This window comes from Athene noctua, chromosome 3, assembly GCF_965140245.1.
Source record: "Athene noctua chromosome 3, bAthNoc1.hap1.1, whole genome shotgun sequence".
NCBI classification, from domain to species: domain Eukaryota; kingdom Metazoa; phylum Chordata; class Aves; order Strigiformes; family Strigidae; genus Athene; species Athene noctua.
In genome coordinates, this window is record NC_134039.1 from 77,255,804 (window position 1) to 77,276,841 (window position 21,038).

Genomic DNA, 21,038 nt, shown 5'->3' on the forward strand with positions numbered 1-21,038 from the left:
CTTAATTATTGCACTAAAGATAAACATTTGTCAAAAAAATGCTTTTGTTGTAAAAAGAAAATACATGGAATTTGTATATGTTGCCATGGGCTCAATGAATCACTTACAAAACAACAGATGACATTTGAAGGCAAACCATTCAAAATCTAAAGCCACCCTATACAGTATGTCACCATCAGTGACAGCTTCTACTTTTTCAACTATATAAAAAGCTTATTCCTTATCTAAGCTAAAATAAGAGGAGCTTGTAGCAAAATACTTGGAAATAATGGAAAACAGAATAACCGTAGCTTTTTATTCTAAAGTATTTTGAAGCATTAATACAATTAACTTTATGTTGAATGATATAACAAGTTATAAGATCTAGATGTATTTTTCACTGAACTATTTCTCACTACCCAATTTCTTTATATTCTTTTGCAGTCTCTGCCTTTGGGATCTCCCAGAATGGTTCTCAGGTCTGGGGAAATGAAGACCTCCTAGTGACAGGTTTGGGCAGGAATACCCAAGCCTGTTACTGGCACACTGAGACTGTTAGAGAACTTCATCTATTTGTCCTCAAACCAACAGACTGATCTTTGGCCATGGGAGACACTGGAATAACTCAATAACTTGAAAGATAAGTTAATCAGTTCAACTTAACATGAAACTCTGAACAAAGGAGTTTGAGCTTAATGCTTCTTGAACCTTGCCATTCTGGAGAAGGTCAGAAACAGAAATACTAAATGACAGTCTAACAAGGACTTTATCTTCCTGTTCAGAGAAGGATCAACTTGCAAGACCAGTGGAAAATTATACAGAACTGCAGTGAAATATCTAAAGGCTAGAGATCTTTCTCATCCCTGGGTAGTTCCTTTGAGCTGTGGCTTTCTCCAGACACATGGACCTTGGCAACCCATTGTGTCCCAAGAATTAAACTGATGGACAAGAGAAGGTGTTTTCAACCAGAAACCCTCTTCTGATTCCAGAAGAGTTACTTCTGCATTGCTAAACCCCACCTCTTTTCCAGAGTCTCAACCTGGAAAACTTTCTTTAAAATTATTAAAACTCATTCTGCAACATCAGGCTATCACAGAATTCAAGGGAAGTGAGACAGAGATATTGATTTATTTCATATAACTGATCCCACTCTAAGTACTCTGTGGATATGATGGCAGATCAAAACATGAATAACAATAGACCCTACACACAGGTGTTTTTATTAAGAGGACAGTATAAGACAAAAGAGGCGGAGTGAGAGAAACCCTCCTGGAAGAAGTCAGCAAAATGAAGAAAGAAAGGATCAGTATTCAGCAGGGGGATATATTCAGGGACTGAAAACCATTTGAGACAGTTAAGTAGAAAGATCAAAGCTATCAAGCAGCCTGTGGAAAAAAAACAGCAAAGAAAATAGATGAGAAGAAAAACATGTATAAGTTTGGGCTTTTTTCTAAAACTGCATTCAGTTCAATATATTACCTGCTGAACAGATACAAACTGGCTCTTCTGTTGGGATATTTTTTGATAAAGCTGCCTTTTGCAGGTATCATCCAATCTCTCCCCAGCTGACAAGCTTTAGCAAGTAACACATAGCTTATAACTCACAGGGACTTCCACACATTGGCATCACAGACATATTCAAACATTACTGAGTGTCTCGGACTTCTTGTGAAATAGATCAGAACTCTTCTCATTTTATTTGTGAGAAAAGTGAAGCAACAGGGAAGAAAACAAGTAAATCTGAGGCAAAGACATGGCCAGAAGCTTTAATCCCAATTCCCCACTACTACAGCACCAGAATATGCTTTTTACCTTTCCTTTGTGCAACCAACTCCAAGAACTCAAACTTGCCCTTTAACTTAATATTAGTTGTTTTGCTATGTGCCATTTAAACCACAAGGTCAAATAGCACACAAATTCTTAAAGCATGAATTCTCATAAACAGGTTATCACTTACACTCTTCAAAATGCACACACAGCTAATGTGATTCATTCTGAAGAATACAGCTCTGAAAAATAAAAATCTCAGATTTCACAGGCAATGTATAAATTGATGAATGCTTCAAATTCTCTTCTGTATATCCATCTATCCCTCTCTACACATCTAAATATATCTCCATCTCCTGAGAGGTATAAAGGATATAAATCCAAAATCCAATGTCAATCATTCTTTTGGCAAGTGTATGAGGTTATTTAAATGCAAATAAAACATTTCAATTGATTCTGCACTTCTTTTATGAAAGGAAACCCAAAGCATCCCCTTCATTACACTGTCTTAGAATTCACATTATATGTAACACTAGAAAAACAAGCAGGCATCAAAACCAGCAGCACCAAGAAGAAATGATATAAAGAATTAAAGAGCAATATCTTGGGTTATTAATTTATATTGATCAGGAAGTGCTTATTACTGTTCCTGACAGTCAACAACTTTTTTTTTTTTTCTGCTGTATCTGATGTCTTCATACATATGTGTATATATGTATTTATTAAAAAATATGTGTATATTTAGGGATGTGCTTAACTGTTTTTATGACGTGATCAAGAAAGCAAGATTCAGTCAACATTTATCAGATGCTACCAGGACAAAGCAACAATCCACTGAGGAAAGACACAATTCTCAAGAGGGATAGGAATAAGTTTATGTAAATCCTCAGGAAAAGAAACTGAGGAAAGCAGTGCTAGCTCTGTGACTCAATTTGAAAAACAGAAAATATTTCATAAATTATCTCATTACCGGAAAATACAACAACATAAACAAATAAAAATAAATAGATTAATGAAACTTTTAAAAACTTTTTCAAGTTTTAGTCACTAGGTGGTACTAAAACAAGAAAAGTTGAACTGGTCTTAAAAATGTTATCTTGAAATGGGAAATTTTACACTTCCGGTGGAAGTCGTTGGTGCATTCTGTGACTGGCATAAATTTCTTATTTCAATCAAAACAATACAATATCCTTGTGTGCCAAATGAGTGCAGAAGCAGCGATATTCAAATCCAAACTTCCTCCTTAAAGAAAAATTTCCCTATGTTGAACACAGGAGGTCCCAGCTCCAGAAGGATAAAAATCTATTTCTTCCATACAAAGGATCCATATTACCAACACAAACTTAATTTCCAACAGTTTTATAAAGCGTGTTTACAACACTCATCATGGAAAGGCTGTAAACTAACCTGCTACCTAAATGTCTTTCTGCATCTCAAAAATCTGTAAAAGTGATAACATTCTTACAGAATACTGTTTAATACCAAATCCATGTAAAAATTCAGACTTTCCCAACTTTCCTTACCTGCTGCCTCCCTATTGTTTACTTATCCCAGTTAGTTTACTAACATCTACTGATTTAACATAGCATGTTTAATCAGAATCTTCTGAAATTACACTTCTAAGAAAAAAAAAAAAAAACAAAACCAAAAACCCTAATAAACCCCCTAAAAAAATGACCCTTTCAAACCTTCTGACATTAAATGAGACCCTGGCTCAAACTGTGTGTAAATCATGTATTTTTAAACATTCAGAAATGTTCACAGTTTTATAGAAAGTCATATAAACTTGAACAAAACAGCAATTCCTCTACTTAAACTTGCTACAGAGACAAAACATACATTTAAAACAGCAAGATCACAATAGCCGAATAGATGAGAAACATCACTCCAGGAATACTGAATATTGAGAAAAATATAGTCAGCTTGCTGAAGACCTAATCACATACTACTGCTGCTGACTTTCAATCTGCTGATGTTTGTTTCTATGCTTCTTCTACCTCATGGCTAAATCAGCTTGGTGACCCAGTTGTATCTATATGTATTAAATGAGCAACAGTGAAATAGATCTGATTCCATCAGGCTTTCATCTTGCAGCTAAACCCAGCTTTGCTGTTTTCCTTTTTTTCCTGCTGCTTTAGGCTTGGTAATAGGATTTTAGGGTTAATCCCAAGAATAACTGAATCTTGAATACAGCCTGTTAGAATCCATATTTCAGCAGTGAGAAGATATTATAAATATTTATCAGAACCCATTTAGAGAACAGTAAGAAAGCACTTTGCAAAGTTTTATTCACATGTAGATCTCAGTACACAGAAAATTGCAGTTCAAGCAATAAAGGTTTGTAATTTGACATGCCAAAAAATAATATGTGGAATCAAAGTTCAGCATTCATATCTTGCTACAGAATTAAGTGTTTTCTCCTACCCTATGACTTGCATGCAGATAGTTGTCAGGTATACCACACAACCCTACACTGTAGAGAAAATATAAAAGGCTTATTCTAGTACTCAGAAGGAGCCCACCTGCATTTCTTAGATTGTATTTCAAGTACAGAATGAAATAAAGCTAGGATTATATGCCAATTTAAACTATTGGCATTTCCTGAAATGTAAGATGTATCACATTTTTTTTTCACTGCGAAATGTATATAGACCAGAGATAGCAGCATTCAACAAAAAACCTGTTGGATCATAAAATATCTGCTGAATATATTGTAGCATAATATAAATGTTTGGAAAAAGACCAAATACTGGGCCAAAATCTGCTCTCAGTTAGCTTTGTTAACTCTTCTAACCAACATGATTATCTGCATATAAATCAATTCAAAGCTCCCACTGAGTACAAAAGGATTAATGTTCAGACCATAAAGTACGATGCTGTGCTGCAAATCTCAGAGTTACAACAAAGAACATCAGCATAGGCTGAAAGATGAATTAGCTTAGCAAGGCAAACTCATTTATAGTCATTTCATAATGCTGTGGCTAAGTTAGCATGCATTATTTACTTAAAATCATGTGTTTCTGACTTCCACTGAAAATTTCAGTACTGTGAACTTCAGCATCTCCCAGGGAAAGCTCCCTGATGTGAACTATTGCGCTACTGAGGTGCTGCAGTCCTGTAGTCTGTGCTGTATGGCACTGCTACCCAGATACACTCTAGGAGAGAGCTGTAACAAGAGAATTTCTAGAAAATTATTTTATAAACTTTCTTTTATTGTCACTTGAGTGGGGAAATCTTCATTCAGCCAAATTCTAGTTGTTTAGAACACGAAACACCCTTTGCCAAAAAGATGAATCATAAAATCATAGAATATCTCAAGTTGGAAGGAAACCATAAAGACAATCAAGTCCAACTCCCTACTTGTTGCAGAACTACCTATAACTAAACCATGTGACTAAGAGTGTCCTTGAACTCTGACAGGCTTGGTGCTGTGTCCACTTCCCTGGGGAGCCTGTTTCAGTGACCAACCACCCTCTCAGTGAAGAGCCTTTTCCTAACGTCCAAACTGAACTTCCCTTGACACAGCTTCATTCAATTTCCTCGTGTCCTATCGCTGGTCACCAGTGATAAAGGTTTGAGTATTAAACAGTTATCTATAAACTCACTGGATATGTGAGGTCTCTACTCAGGGCATCAAAAGGAAGATGAATGTTTAGTCAGTGCACCAAATTGCAAGATAGACATACATTTAGCATCAGGCCACATAACTGGGGAATGGCAGGAGGCTACAATGTCACCTCCATATTCCCACATCTTGACTTCAATGTGCCTGTCACCCTTGCAGGGCAGAGCAATGTCCCTGGCTGCACATGGTGCCTGGGGTTTGCGAGCAGGGGGAAGGCTGCGGCACCACACTGCTGACATGCTAAGGCAGAGAAGTGTGAGACAGGAAGGAAAATCATGAGTCTTGAAAGCCTGAGACTTGAGAAGTCCATGAGTAATACATTCATGTTTCGCCCAAGAGATCTTTTAGATTCACACCAAACTAACATCTTGCCACGTCTTCAAATTTTCACCTACCACATAGATGACTTTTATAGAAAATATATTAAAAAGGGGGAGATCACAGAACAAATAGCCCCATCCTGTCCCAAATCTTATGGACAGCCATAATGTTTCTCCTTTTTTCATCAACATAGTGAGTCATCTTTCCCCAAAAGAATCATTAAAGTCAGGCCAGCCTAGCCTCTTCAGAACTGGTAAGGAATGAGTTCACTGTTCGAGAGACCATTCACCCACCACAAATTTTTAATCATACTGTCACAACAACTCCGAATAATTGTCTCCTAGTTGGAAAGCTGACTCAGAAATACACTTCTGGTCCAGCATCTGACATGCCATAAAAACTCCCAGGATCAATGATAAGTCTGATGAAGCAGGAGCCTCTTTAGTAAGGTTTGTGCTTTACTAATAATTAAGAAACTGAAAATAACCAACATATCTATTAACCAGTAGACCCATGAGGTAGAGCTATCACTTCATTTTATAAACTACTAAACTACACATTTTCATACTAATATACTAGAGAGCTAGGATTTATTCTGGAAATCACAGAAGCCTGTGCCATGTGCTATTAGAAATCTGACTTCCTGACATTTGACAATTATTAGAGAAGACAATAAAAATCTGTATTGATGCCCAAAGCAATCCCTCAAAATGGGAATGGAGGTGAAATGGGAATGGAGGTGACTCTTCTAGTCATCTGGAATTGTCAGTTATACTGTACAGTAATAAATGTACAGTTTCCATCCCTGCTCTTGACATCCTAATGTAGAATTTTCAGCTTCTAACTTCCATTCCCTTCGGCTCTTCATGCACTCAAGTACTCTATTCCCTAGAATTAACACTTTGTGACAGACTAAAATGAAACAGATCTTGGTTTAAGATTTGCCCTATTACTTTTCCAACTCTTTCAATTTCTTTCTTCTCTCCTTTGAACATTTTCCTTCCACAGCAAACTAAAGTTACAGTTAATAACAGTAAAAAAATTACCTGATATTTTAAAGCAAACACTAACACATGAGAAGAAAAAGTGTAAAAAACCCAAAAGTGTCTGTTCTTTTTATTCCCACTGACTCCTTCTTGCATTCTCAGCTGAGCCGAGATAGTATGATTCAGCTCATCTCATTTCAGTGATCTTTTCATTGGGACCCCAACCCAAAACAGTGGGCTAGGCTCTCCCTACAGCCAGTGGAGACAGACAAACATCTCCCGGCCATAAGCTGTCCTCAAGACAGTCAGGATGACTTGTTTTCTAGAGGCGTTTTTCATTTCCCACAACTAGTGCCTAGGCAATAATTCATAATACATTAACCCCCTTTTTGGACTCAGGGAGGGAGTTTGGACTCAATGTATGGGAGATATTATGGGATGCAGAGGAAAAGCATTTCAGGACTTGCTACGGAATATGTACAGGGAAGAGCCAGGGTGAGGAAAGGGATGGATTTAGGTGCTCTGGGAATGAAGAAGTAGGAAAAAACAGGGGGGTAAGGGGAAAAAACTTTAGGTCCTGTGTAAGCAGTTTGCTGGTTGGTATGTTTATCTGGCCATGTCCTGCATCTCATCAGCACAGTCTGTCCTGCCTTCTTATTAAACTCCATTTCTACATCTTTTCTTCAGGGACTCTCTATTCTGCATGTGTGTCTGTGCAGGGGTATATGAGTGCAGCAACTGGAGTCAGACCTTGTGTTGCAGGACCCACGTGTCCATGGTGCAGCAGCTGGAGAGACTGGAGTGTCTTCAGTGTCAGTCTCTGGAGTGGGAGTGTGGGTCACAGGGACCCGTGCGTTCGTGGTACCAGCACCTGGAATGAGTGCCAGGTGCTGGTCCTGGGCATCTCTAGTGGTGAAACGTGTGTGTGTGTGTGTGCTGTGTCTCCAAGGGTGACAGATCGCAGTGGGCGGTTGCTATTGGGACCAAGAGAGACCCCAACAGCTCTGTGTGTGTACATGAGATGGTCTCTACCAGCAACTGGAGTGGGGTTGTGGTCTCAGGGACTTGTATGTTTAGATGGTAGCAACGGGACAGACTGGGACCTAGGGGCAGCTGCTGGTTAAGTGGCATATCTGAACCCAGCTTCTGAAGGGATCCACACAGTACACACACGCACATACATATGTATTTATGTATATACATATATATATTCTCCCCAGCAGACTTCCATGCAGCTCAGCAGAGAGGGGAGCAGGATGAGGCTGTCAGCACTGCCTGTGTTCACATAAATGCTCTGCATTTGCCTGTGCTACCTGTGTGGCTGGCCTGGTATGTATGCATACACACGAATATAAGTTATGTGGTATGTACATGTGCTCCATTTGCATGTGCCCACTGGGAATGCATTTTCATCCTAATTACTGGTTCGATCTGTGGGGTGGAGCTGCAGCAGCCTCACCTCTCTTGGGTTGTTCAATCTGGTACGATATGCTTTCCCCTAACATGTAAAATAATATATGTATAAACAAATCCCTAAATTCAGATGGCTTGGCTATTATTTTGTAACTCTAAAAGAAAAATAACTATATCTTCTAAAGGTTTCTCAAGTTAATTTGTAGCTATATAAGGCTCAATTTAAATGAGAAATCAGGAAAAAATTATTGAAACATATTCTTTCTTTCTAAACTCTCTAGGAATATATCAGGTATGGCTAGATGGCCTTTGAATACAAACGTGAATAGCTTCCATGTGGGATCTGCCCGTCTTACAAAGGCTTACTAGTTTGAACACAATTCTGCGCTGAACATGGCAGCTTGGCTTTTGGAGATGATCCTGGTGTTAGTTGTAATTCTCAGAGAGAGAAAGCCTGACCCAGCACCATTACCATGGTTTTTGTTTTATACTGGTTTTACATACTGGCATATTATTTTAACAAAGATATTAAAAAAAAACCAAAACAAAACACCTGTAAGCAAGTACCATAGGGAGTATTATATTTGGAACAGCAGAGTAACACTTCATTTTCACCTCTTTATCATGGACTATTTTGTATATGTCTGTTTTATGTAGTATTTACTGTTGTGTCTTATTGCACAGAAAATATTGCAGGGCTTGTTAAACTGAAAATAACAAGGAATTTTTAAGTACACTAAGGTTAAGAGAAAGCCTAACTACTGAACACATCTGTTGCTAGACAGAGATGGCTAAACTGTTAAGTATACACAGCAAAGAAAAAAGTACTTGATAAATATTCCCTATTTAGATGAAGGCTAAAGTATTCGGATCACACAAGGATGATGAAGTACCTTCCAGTGCATGAGTAACTAAGGTGAATGATAAGCAGCTACTTGGGATAAACATTTAAATCAGCAGGACTAAACAAAAAGAAAAAACAAGCAACCAAACATCCAAGCAACCAGAACCTTTATGTACTCTTAAGGCCAAAGGGGCAACGAGATACTCTAATCTGACCTATTGCATACTGCCTCATCACCCACATATCACTGGACCTTAAAATTCCCTTGGTTACTTTTGTAATAGACTTTAACAATTACATTTAGTAGTAGATGTTTGCTTAAAGTGAATCTTGTAGGAAAGCATTAAATATTGACGTGTAGAAAACAAGAATCTTTCCTTGCAATTCGTTGAGGCATATTAACTACTTATGTGCTATTCAAATTTATTGGGCTTCAAATAGTGATTCTTGTAGTGTTTTTATCTGACAGTTTTGAGAGTCTATGGACACAAGAGTTTTCCCCAGAAATAGCACTTTTCAGCTGCGATCAAATCAGTTATTGGCCTATTTATTTATGAATCCAGAACAGCCAAAAAAAGGTCAAATTCTGTGAGTTTGAGAGTATGTCTGAAATCCAGTTTCTCAGATGACTCAGGACTGTGAGAAGATGCTTTCAAGAATCAAGCAAACAACCATAAACCACTTCCAGTCCCCAAAGACACGTACAATATCGTTTTGCAAAATCAGAGCCAATCCTTTTTGTTTTAAATTAGTGAGAAGATCCACATTTATGTAACAGTATTCAGCCAGAACATAGGAGATATACAGTCCGAGTTTAAATGCTCATCATTTGCCTCTCAGGAGAGAAAGTGAACCATCAATCCAGACAGTATTTAGATGGAAACTTGTCTCTAGTCATGTCATTGAAGCTGTACAAGCACTCCAGTTCATCATGTCAGATGAAGACTGCAAGAAGGTTGCAAAAGTTTAACTCCTAGTGGTCCTTCACTTTTTGTTTTTCTTGATACAAACTGTGTAATCTGGTTTCCTGAGGATCATGGTCCCACTGATGTCAATTAATCTCATTTTTAAAAAGCCAACTAATATAACATCCTCCCTACCTTAATCCTCCTCTCAACTCTAGCCTCACCTGAAATACTTCAACATCATTGACTCTTGCTCAACTTTCTCTTTAGAGGGGAAAAAAAATGAAACTAATTCTTTCAGGCAGAAAAACATTTCATGATGTGGTTTCTACTACTGCATTTCTTGCTTCTATTCTTAATCTCATTAATCCATTAAAAAAGAAAATTCTTTTAAACTTTTTAACAGTTGCTGGATTTCCATAGTTCCCAAATTTTCTCCATTGTTACTTGCAGAATATTGATCTTCATTTGCTAAACTTGTCCTCCAGATATATTTCCCATAGATACAGAGTCTAGCTCTACCTGCAATTATTAGCAATGCAGAAGTTGAATACTAGATTTTGATCATAACTTCTTTGACTTTTTTCTAACCCGGCACCTACAGTGCTTACTAATCATACCTGTATGAAAATACACACAACAACTGTCTTGGTCCCTGAATAGGGAAGGTGCAAGATAACGACCTTCCATTAAGGAATGATGATTTTCTGTTAAGGAACACTCCTATAAAGATGTGTTTCTCTGCAGCTATCATTGTTCCCCCTTTTCTTGAAATTTAACCATTCAATTTAAGAAAAACAGCAAGGTCATGATACAATTAGATGGATTGTTGTCAAGCGACTCACAAAGCTTAACACTCAGCTCTAAACTTGCCTTTATATTGCTTTCTATTGACTATGAAAAAAACCCAAAAAGAAAAAATTTATATTTGTTTACTGCCTCACACAGGTATGATGCTGAGGAGACTGTATACTTAATTTGAGCTGCTGTGATTCGTTACCTGAAATGCTCCCGGATTAAATCAATGAGAGATGCTTATGCAGACCTACAACGGGAACTTGATTCTCTATCCTTTTTTTTTTTTTTTTTTTTTTTTTTAATTTGCCAGATAATGAAAAAGGTGGCAGGCATTGTTATATTTTCTCCTTAATATTTTCCATTGTGGAGAATGAGAAGTAAGGATAGAAGTACATTAGCAAGTGGCAAGTCCCTTCATACAGGAGTCCTTTTCATCTCCTCTTCTAGATCCACTTCTACAACTACTTCAGTGCCAGTATCTCACACTAATATGATCATGTTTGATTTTTTTCCTCAAAGAGTGATGTTAGTTAGAAAACCTAACCACCACAGAAATTTTCTGGATCAAAATTCAAAAACACAGGAAAAAACCTATGTCTTAGTCTGTTTGAGTATCTAATTTAATTTAAGGTTCAGTAAAAACACATTAAATGCAAGTAATAACAAAAAACAACTTTATTTTTAAAGAAAATTCTGGAAGTTTCTGTCAACTGAACATAAGTATGATCATACACTCATACAAATCTAAAACTTCTAACAGAGAAAGCATAAACACGACAAACTATCTGGCTGCAAAATCTATCATCCTCCTCCCTTCTGTGGGACTTCAGACTAAGGTTTCCACCCATGCTACGTTTGTTAAGTTTTTAAACAAGCTTAAGAAAGTATTTCTCAGAAGGAAGGAATGTTTCCCTGAATCTAAGAGAACACGGGTGCAATCTGAGCTGCAGAATACAGGAGGCAACATGCAACAGAAAGAGAAAAGAGCCCTTTGATCAATTGAAAAGTTTTTCACAAAACTTTTTTTTTTCATGTATTATGATATTTAAATATTTTAATTAAGAAGGCATAAAGATTGTATCAACCTGGGGGTAAGGGGGGAAAAGTAAACAAGTTTGCAACCACTGTGTTGCGGGAATTACACAATAAACTGCTATAAAAATCAGTGGGGAAAGGGGTGTATCTTCCACAGACTGCTTTTATTCCCAACAATAATTTCATAGGCTGGGTGCATAGTTTTTTTCTTTGAAATAAATTCATCCAGAAATCTCCTTCCCTCTGATTTTAGTTGATGTGCATAATTGCATAAGAGCAGGAGATGAGCTTTCAATTTTCCCAATTCTATTATCCCTAGTGCGCTCATAAAATTTAATTTCCAGTTCCTAAACAGTAAATACTACTTGGGATTTTTACAAAGGCTAAGTGATTTTAAACAGCCTTACAGCTCCTGACCTTTAACATATCTGTTGCTCTAAGGTAGATTTTCCCTTTGTGTGCTTTCCATACCTCTACAAATCTGAAGTTGAAGCTGAAATACATTACTGCAAACTGCAGCCTACCCGCAATCATAAATAAATTACACTCTCTGTGTCAACATTTAAAACCAAGTCACTAAATCATAACGTGCTGGGATGGAATTGCTGCCACTATCATCTACCAGTTACTGCTATCAAAGCATATAACCGGATTAGTGGGAAAACAGTTGTATTACTCATACATTTAAGCTCTTTCAAACAGCAGGTTTTCTTCTGGCAACAAAGCACAGCACTTCAGATAAGAAAAATCCCAGAGGAAATCATGACATATTAACCCCTGGTAATCTTTATATGTCTTAATAGCTCATTCAACCTTTTTCCACTGGAAATAAATGCAAGAACTATATTAAATTAGTAGAACTAATGTATTTTAACACATCTACTTTTAAGCTTTTTGTTCCCTAGGATTTCTTCATATACCAGGCATGGTTCATTAAATCATCCTGTCACTTTCTAGAAGTGATTGGCATGAGCTTAAATCTGTGTCTCTCAGTTGTGGGCATGAATCATCATACATATGGGTTTTGTGGGACAACATCTTGGCAGAGGTTAGCAGTAAAACAACTCTCTAGTTACCTCAAAACCTCATTACTAAACACTCTGTGGTTATTAAAAGCTAACAAGCCATAAAACAACTCTTACATTCTTGGCCAAAAGAACCAGGGGGAAAGAAAAGCTGTAGAAAACTTCCAGTTATTGCTAGTGTTTATCTATCCATCCACTAATATTGTATTAACTGAAAATTTTCATGTAGATTTTTGGACTTTTTAATTAGCCAATGATGTCTAATACCAGGATGTTTCAAGAGAAAATGTCCTTCAGCAGTAACATGAAACATATTGAATGAATCTACATTTCTTTCATCTAGAAATGTTTAAGCTGATGTTTGGGGTCTGGTTTTATTAAGAAAGCACTGAAGTTGGACTTGATTTCGACATGCTTTCTTTGTGATGGAATATTCTGTGAAGAATAATGATCATAAAAACATAGAATCATTTAGGTTGGAAAAGACCTTTAAGATCATCAAGTCCAACAGTTAACGTAGCACTGCCAAGTCCACCACTAAGCCATAACCCTAACTGCCACAGCTACATGACTTTTATATACCTCCAGGGATGGTGACAACCCTATCAGTGAAGAATTTTTTCCTATTATCCAATCTAAACGTCCCCTTCCCTCAAGCAGATCAACACTCCTGCCCAACTTGGTGTCATCTGTAAACTTCCTGAGGGTGCACTCGATCCCTTCATTCAGATCATTGATAAAGAACAGAACTGACCCCAATACTGAGCCCTGGGAAACACCACTTGTAACCGAGTGATCATTTGTGTATCACTATATCTCTAGATGAATCTAGATGATATCTGCAGTTCATTTAGAAAAAAGTAAAATGAGATTATTTTAAAATTAGACAAGAATTAATGAACCCCCTGCCTTTTAACACAGTATATAAAAATTATTAAGTTTTTTACTAAAGGTATACAAGGAAGAATAAATGGAAAAAACTAAGCAGTAAAATGAAGAAGTTAGTGTTTGAATAAAGATGTCATCTCAGGCCTTCTAAGAAATCCTCCTAAATGAATGTCACGTATGCAATTTTCAAAGATCTAACCAAATGATTGGCATAATGATCTTTCTAATGTATTTTTGTTTTGCTTCAACTGCCAAGATATCTAGATCAAACATAAAAATGAAGCAACATACATGAAACTAATACCAACTTTGCGGATGAGTAAAGTGGATGAATGCTTTATTATATCTATATATATGCTTTTGTGAATAATCTTAAGAACAAATGATATTAAGTGTGATAATATATCACCTTCTTAAGCAGTGTCACCTCTGGTGTTTAACTTTGGTGTGAGGCTTTGGCTGGACTGTGGAAAAACTGAAAAAAATGGAAAAAAAAGGGAAAAATCCTAAAAAAAAAGACCAAACTTCTGTGTTCAGTTCTCTTGCTTAAAGAATGCCTTGTAGTAGTACAAAAATTTGTTTCCTATCAATGATTCCCTTTCTGGTAGAGAAATAAAATGTCAGAACACAACGTCTCTCACAATTCCAATATGTAAGCCATCTGAACACATGAAAACATAGGTTATACAAAAGTAACTGCAATACTGAAAGGATCTAATATGGACTTTCAAATAAGTGCACAACAAGAAATAGCACTATATAAAAGATTTAGAGATACCATGTTCTATTATGTATATTTCTGTGAGTGCTGCCTTCCTCTGAGGATGAACGCAGCATGACCAAAAATCCTCTTCAGTTCTGTAGGCAAACACCTGATGTGTGCCTCTAAAGTTCATTCAAAGAAGAAAGGTCCTTCCGTATTGTAAGCTACAATCCACCGGGAAAATGTACCGTAGAAAAAATTCAGATTACTCATCCTTTTTCAACACAAATCCCAACCTTGGGGCCTCATTAGAATAACACCGAACTTTATTCATAAATACCTTGAACCTAAGGAAGGTTTAGCATTAAGATACACTATTTTTGGTCAGCTGGGAACAAATGAAGGAAAGAGTTTGGAAAGCTGTGTAAACCAGGAGGTAGCGGGGGTTCAGATTTTCCAGTGTTAAAAGCTGGCACAGTTCCACTGAACACAGTAATCAATTTCCAGCAGTTTAGGATTACAGTCTTTACTTTTTAAAACCAGTGAACCTAACAACAAGATTTCAGCTCTCTAATGTCATTACAGAAAAGATTATTTCCTATAATAATAATAAAAACATTAGTTTCTTTTTTTTTTCTTTTTTTCACTGCAATCTAGACTAAAGAAAATGATCTAATCCACTGTTATAAACTTTAACAAAGGAAATGCCATAGTGAATAAAAGCTTCTCTCTATTACTTGGAGAAAGGTCTAGCGAGACTGACAGCAAACAATGAAGCAATAAGCAGTGTTCAAAGAGATTTCTGATACTGATATTTCAGGTCTTTCTCCCCACAGGCTGGCTACAACACATCTGTAGAAGTTGAAAATTGTTTCCAAAATCATTCCAGTTACTTACCACGCAGGCTGTCTCTTGTCATTAAGAGTAAGTCAATGTTCCCATCCTAAATCCTTAGAATCAAACCTCTACTGTTCAACAGCTTAATAAAAAACCAAAAAAGCCTTGCCCAAGGCTAGAGCATGACATCCAAGGTATCAGCCTGAAAACTGAAAGATGCTCATATGTGGCAGGTGCACCTGCCCAACGAAAACAGGACTTCTATGAAGTGTAGCAGCTACTAATTGCCTTTATTCTTGGGGCTTCATGGTAGTTGGGGCCTTTGGCCAACGAGATCCGCTACTGACCACAGGTCAGATTGGGCCTGGGCATCAATGGAGTCCCCTGAGGGAGCCATTTGGAGCTCGGCCTCTGGAGCAGCAGCTGCGGTCGAGGGCTCTCCCCTTGGGTCAGGACGCTGCCCAAGGAAACTCCTCGAGGTTCCTTGGGTCGGGACACTGCCCTGAGCAGGTCCTCGAGGTTGAGAGCCCTCACTTGTCAGGTGAGTGATAGAGCGTTTTGGGTTGTCATTAAACCCTAGGGAGTGGGGCTTTGTTCTGTGTTTTAGGTTGTTGTTATACCCTAGGAAGTTGTTCTGCTCTCCTCTCACAGACATTCGAACCTGTAGTTTGCAGAGGGCTAGTTAACTGTGTTGACAATAAATTTTTAATTTTTGGTGCTTGCTTGTTTATTTGAGAGCCTCTGTAACACCATACCAACTTCCCCCTCCTCAAATCTATTTTATTTTGCTTTCAGCTTTCTTGAAATCCAGAAATTTGCACTTTAAATTCCAGGCAAGTATTAGAAAGATGAAAATGCCATTCAAAAAACCCCCCAAACTAACTATTTTAAAGAACTATTTAGTAACTCTATTATATAGAAACAGAAGTTTTAAGTCTGGGAGTCAAGTTTGAAGTGTATTGTTTCAAGAGAATTTACATATACCAGTCAAGTAGAAGATGTGTAACACAGAACAGAATTATATTGGAAAAGAGAATCTGACTATACAGAAGTTTGTTTAAATGACTTTTGCCCTTCACTCAAACGTGTAGATAGCAACAAATCTAGGACTTTCATTATACTTTACAAGAAACCAGTAAGCCAAATGTGGTATTTTGCAATATATTTTAAGTCTCTTAGCAGCTTGACATTTAAGTATCTCATATCTGGCATTAAAAATAATTTTCTTATGGCTTTGTTGACACTAAAAATTTTGCAGAAAGAACAGAATACTCACTGAAACTACATTGACAAAGTCATCGTCAGACAAGGTCTCTAACATCTCAATGACTGAGGTGCGGATCAGCTTCAATGTCAATCCACTGACACTCCCGCTCCTAACAGAAATCCATGAGATAATAGAAAAGTTGAATTTTAAAAATGTTACTTAAAACATACAAGGAAAATACAGAGCATTAACCAGCACTCACAATTCTCACACTAAAATTGTCAATACTTCTCCTGAATTCTCCAACTCATCATTAGAATCTTTACATTACTATAACAAAAAATTAAGTCCAAAACTGTTATTCAAAGCCCCAGTCCCGTGGCACAGGTGAAGTCATAACGGTACATCATTTCCTCATTTGCATTTCAAGAAATCTGAGGTAGTTTATCACCTTCAATCAATGCATTATCTAAACATTTTCTACTCCTACACACATATTTACAGCTTTAGATTTTCAGATACTCAAAATGCAGCATGTTTGATTCAAGATGAAGTGAAGAAATAACAAGTGTCGATAGAACTCACTGCTGATATGAAAGCACTTCACCACATTTAAAAGCATTAAATGCAAATTCTTTTACTAAGAATTTTTTCAGCATGAAGTAATCTGTTTGACATATCAGGTTCAGTCCCTCAACACTAGCTAAACAATGTTTTATCATAACCAAAACTGCATTTTTTAAGTACGTATGGTCAAACATACCAAGTCTGCATACATTCTCATCTTTCAGGCTCATGAAATCATGATTAAATCTACTGTAATGCTTCTAGTCATTTAGTTTTAGGTATGTGTTTTACAACAAATCTTGGCATGCACAAATCTTGGCATGCACATGAAAAATTTTCAACTGATTACTTCACTAATTAAAAAGCTGAAAGCAGAATAATACCCAAGTGATTAAAAATCACTTCCTTGTGCCCAGTTTAAAAACCTTTCAGGTTTGGTTTGGGTTTTTTGGAACTACTTTTTCCTGTGTATTTATTTGTTCATACCAAGATTTTTGATAATTGCATATAAGTACTTCTTAATCCTGTCTCAATCTTTCAGCATACAGAGATTTCTTCAATACATTTTAGTGCTGTTATTCAGCTAATGTCAATAACCAAACATTAAACACTTACGCATCAACTAAAATAAGCATGTCTTTGGGAGATGCAGCTCCTTGGATATACCTGAAAGAAATAAAGGATATGAATGACACAAATTTGAAAACACATTTGTTGCATGTGATGAAGGACACTCTGCAATCTCTAAACTAAATCTCACTGAACTCCTGTTGTAGCTAGTAGAAAATCATGTTCTACCATTTTCTCTCTCTTGCTGTGTCATCTAAGTAAGCCAAAATCTAAACCACATTAGAAACGTCTGGAAGTAGGATATACGGATCAAAATTCACTATTTTCAGATGTTGATAACTGGAAAACATGAATGCTATTTCAAACCTAAAGATCTTGATGACAGATGAATTATTACATCAGTGCAGTTTAGGGAAATATATTTAATCCTTTGAAAGAATATATCCAGCTAGCATGGGTCCAAGTATCAATACATATTATGCCTTGAGAGGCTTACAGAAAAAAAATGAGAAATAACCCCACTGTTATCTTGTATGATGCACTATAGTAGATATCGCATAACAAGGAATATTTGAAAATTGTTTATTCAGAAGAATTAACTGATTTTTTTCAAAAGAAAACAGCAGTATCTAAAAGTAAGGACTATTAGATATAAATAATCAGAAAAAATTGTCTTGCAGTCATATCTAGAAAATAAGTGACATACATATGTCAGTCCTTTAAAGAAAGCTTACCATGGTCTTCTGCGAACATCATACAGATCTATTTTGTTTGGAGTTCGACTTTTATCTACCCATGGGGAAGCTAAAAAAGAAAAATATTAATAAAATAAAATAAATTAAAAACTTTATCTTAAGTATTTTAAATACAGCAATATAATGAATCAATATCACAGATTTTACGCTATATAAATATCAACATTTGGTATGGATAAAATTTTATCTATTTGTGTAATCTGTTTCTGAAACATCTATGTACCCCTATATATATGAGCATATAATTTAATGCAATCAAAACTATATATAGGTGAAGACCTTGAATGGCCAAGCTGTGTTGAAGAAACAATTACTGACTAAAATTGATCACTGACTTCAATGGAACCAAAATTTCAACCAAAATACTTTAGAATATGTTATCACCTTTTTTTTTGACAATAAAGTACTTAATTTTTAAAAGTTATAGGTAAATTAATATTGTATACAATAATACTGTACTGATCAGTTATGCACCTAAAAATTATGCACTGACTCAAGAGAGCTTTACCTAAAAATACAAATTAAAAAAATAACATGGAAGTATCATTTTTTTCTGGAAGTAACATGAGATGGAAACAGTTGTGTATCTATAAAGAAAATTCTAAGATTAATAACCTTTTGCAAGGATTTAATCTAAGCTTTACCATAATTTTCAGCAAGAGTAGGAAACTTTTCCTTACTGAAAAACAAAATGAGCCTTTCAAAACCATTTGACAGCTTAATGAACACAAATAAATATGTGAAAAGTTACAAGAAATGAAATAATGTTCTGCAACTTGCTCTCTCGGTGTATGCCAACAGCATTGGGGGACATATTTCCTAAGGCTAATCATTTTTATGTCTAGGCAACAAAGAAAGATATAGGCAGCTCCAGGATTCTTCCTGAAAAACCATTCATCTAAGACAAATGGGAAGAATTCTGATAACTCAATCCATCAATATAAAAAGAAGCCACCAGCTTAGAGTGACTGTCTATTTTTGATTTTACTAAATGAGCCCTTTCCTATGTGACAATAACCTGAGTTGGCACATCAGCTAATATGTGCCAACTCTGGTTATTGTCACATAGGAAATGGTTCATTTAGTAAAGAACTCAATCAGAATATTTACTCTGAGCATAACCCACAGGACATTTATCAGTATACATTTATCAGTCACAGAAAACACTGCATATTATTGTACAACAGAAAAACATCAAACTCTATACATGTATTTTCTATGATCTCAGACCACCTGAGAGGTCCTTTGAGACCTGAAGGGATAAGGCTGAAATTTCCAGAAATAGGAGAATTGAATTTTTGAGACTGGTATATGTCAAATTTGTAACTTAAGTATCATTACTTAGGTATGCACAAGTTGAATTTATGAGTAATTTATGAGCCTAAAGCCACGGTTAGCCCATGTTCAGTCATGAACTTTTTGGGTCTGTCCAGACTAACCTATCCATTGGAAACCCATCTAAAAATCCATCCTTGTAGTACATTCCCTAAGACTTGCAAAATCTGCATCCAGTGTACTAATTTCAGTTTGTATTGTAAGTGGTTTAGGTAAAATAGCAAATATAAATCAAGGTACTGACAAACACTGCTATATCTTTGTCCAATTTTTCAGTCTTTCCACTGACATCCAATAAAAGGCTATGCCCTATCAAATATGTTCCCCTGAATCGACCCATATCTTAGACAGTCCTTGTAAACTGAGAATTATCTGAATGTATGCATCAGGATTTATTTCAAAACAATGGATAAAATGCAATTTACACTGCTAGTGTGACAATAACTCTTAGCAATTTCCACTAAGAAGTGAATTAAAACTTTTATTTTTTTAGTGTTTTCTTAATTTAAGAGATAAGTGTAACTCCTTAACTGCATTTTTCAAAGCAAATGGATGGTGGTTCAAAGAGAATTGGAATGTAGAAGCTGAAGAAGAGTGCTTCTAACATCATCATATTCTACTGGAACAGTGGATACTGACTAGTTATCAATTTAAAATTGAAACTATTTTCTAAAGTTTCACAAAATAACAGACTAGCTATCATAAATTAACTCCTGAAAACATTACATGAACATTCACCTACAACGTATCTGATGTCATAACCTTCAAGAAGATGATGGTGTGACTTACTTCACATAATATTTTGAACTATAATGTAACTTTTCTACATTCTGAACAATAATTTACAGAAATATGGGTTAAGATTACATTTTCTATGTGTAACAGAAGAAAATATGAGAAACAATTCAGCTATATTTTTCTGCAAAATTTGAGAGCTACAAATACATGTTAAGGTAATACCACCTGACAGGTAAGCACCTCACTTCCTTGAGGTCAACGCCCCTTACCCAGACAGAACACACGTGGGAATTGGGCTTTTTAGATGAAAAATAGTGTGCCAATTCTTTCAGAAACATGAAGAGGCATAACTAATACTAACTTAAACTTGTGAGAAAACACCAAACAGCAAAATTTGAAATGCCTGAAATTTTCTCTAATATTTCCAAAAGCACAAAAAGGCTCTGTATTACAAAAGTTGTTTTGTTTTTTTTTAAACTGGAATACAAATCAGAATAAAACTTTTCTAATTCTTTTTTTTCCTTTTCCTTTCTTTCCCTCTCTTCATGGAGAAAATCTTCAAAACTTCTGGTTGAAACAGAGTAAGATGAAGGTTCTGAAGACAAATTCTTCTAAATAGCTCTTCAGAGAGGGTCTTTCTTTTATGACTTGAGCAACTAAGACTTGCACTCAGTTCTACCATTGCTAGAAGATTGCAACAAAGTTCAAACTGTCCCTTTCTGGCTATATCTATATTATTA

General features: G+C 36.1%; 1 protein-coding gene across 8 annotated transcripts in view; it reads right to left on the reverse strand.

Annotated features, from left to right (window-relative positions):
- The window catches only part of CACNA2D1 (calcium voltage-gated channel auxiliary subunit alpha2delta 1), a 427,358-nt gene that overhangs the window by 94,385 nt on the left and 311,935 nt on the right, over positions 1–21,038 (reverse strand). For all 8 annotated transcript variants that reach the window (XM_074903424.1, XM_074903423.1, XM_074903422.1 and 5 more), the window contains exons 8-10: positions 18,205–18,274; positions 17,516–17,566; positions 16,403–16,502 (exon numbers count right to left, since the gene is read on the reverse strand). In XM_074903424.1, coding sequence (XP_074759525.1) covers positions 16,403–16,502; positions 17,516–17,566; positions 18,205–18,274 — 221 coding nt within the window. The remainder of the gene's footprint in view (positions 1–16,402; positions 16,503–17,515; positions 17,567–18,204; positions 18,275–21,038) is intronic.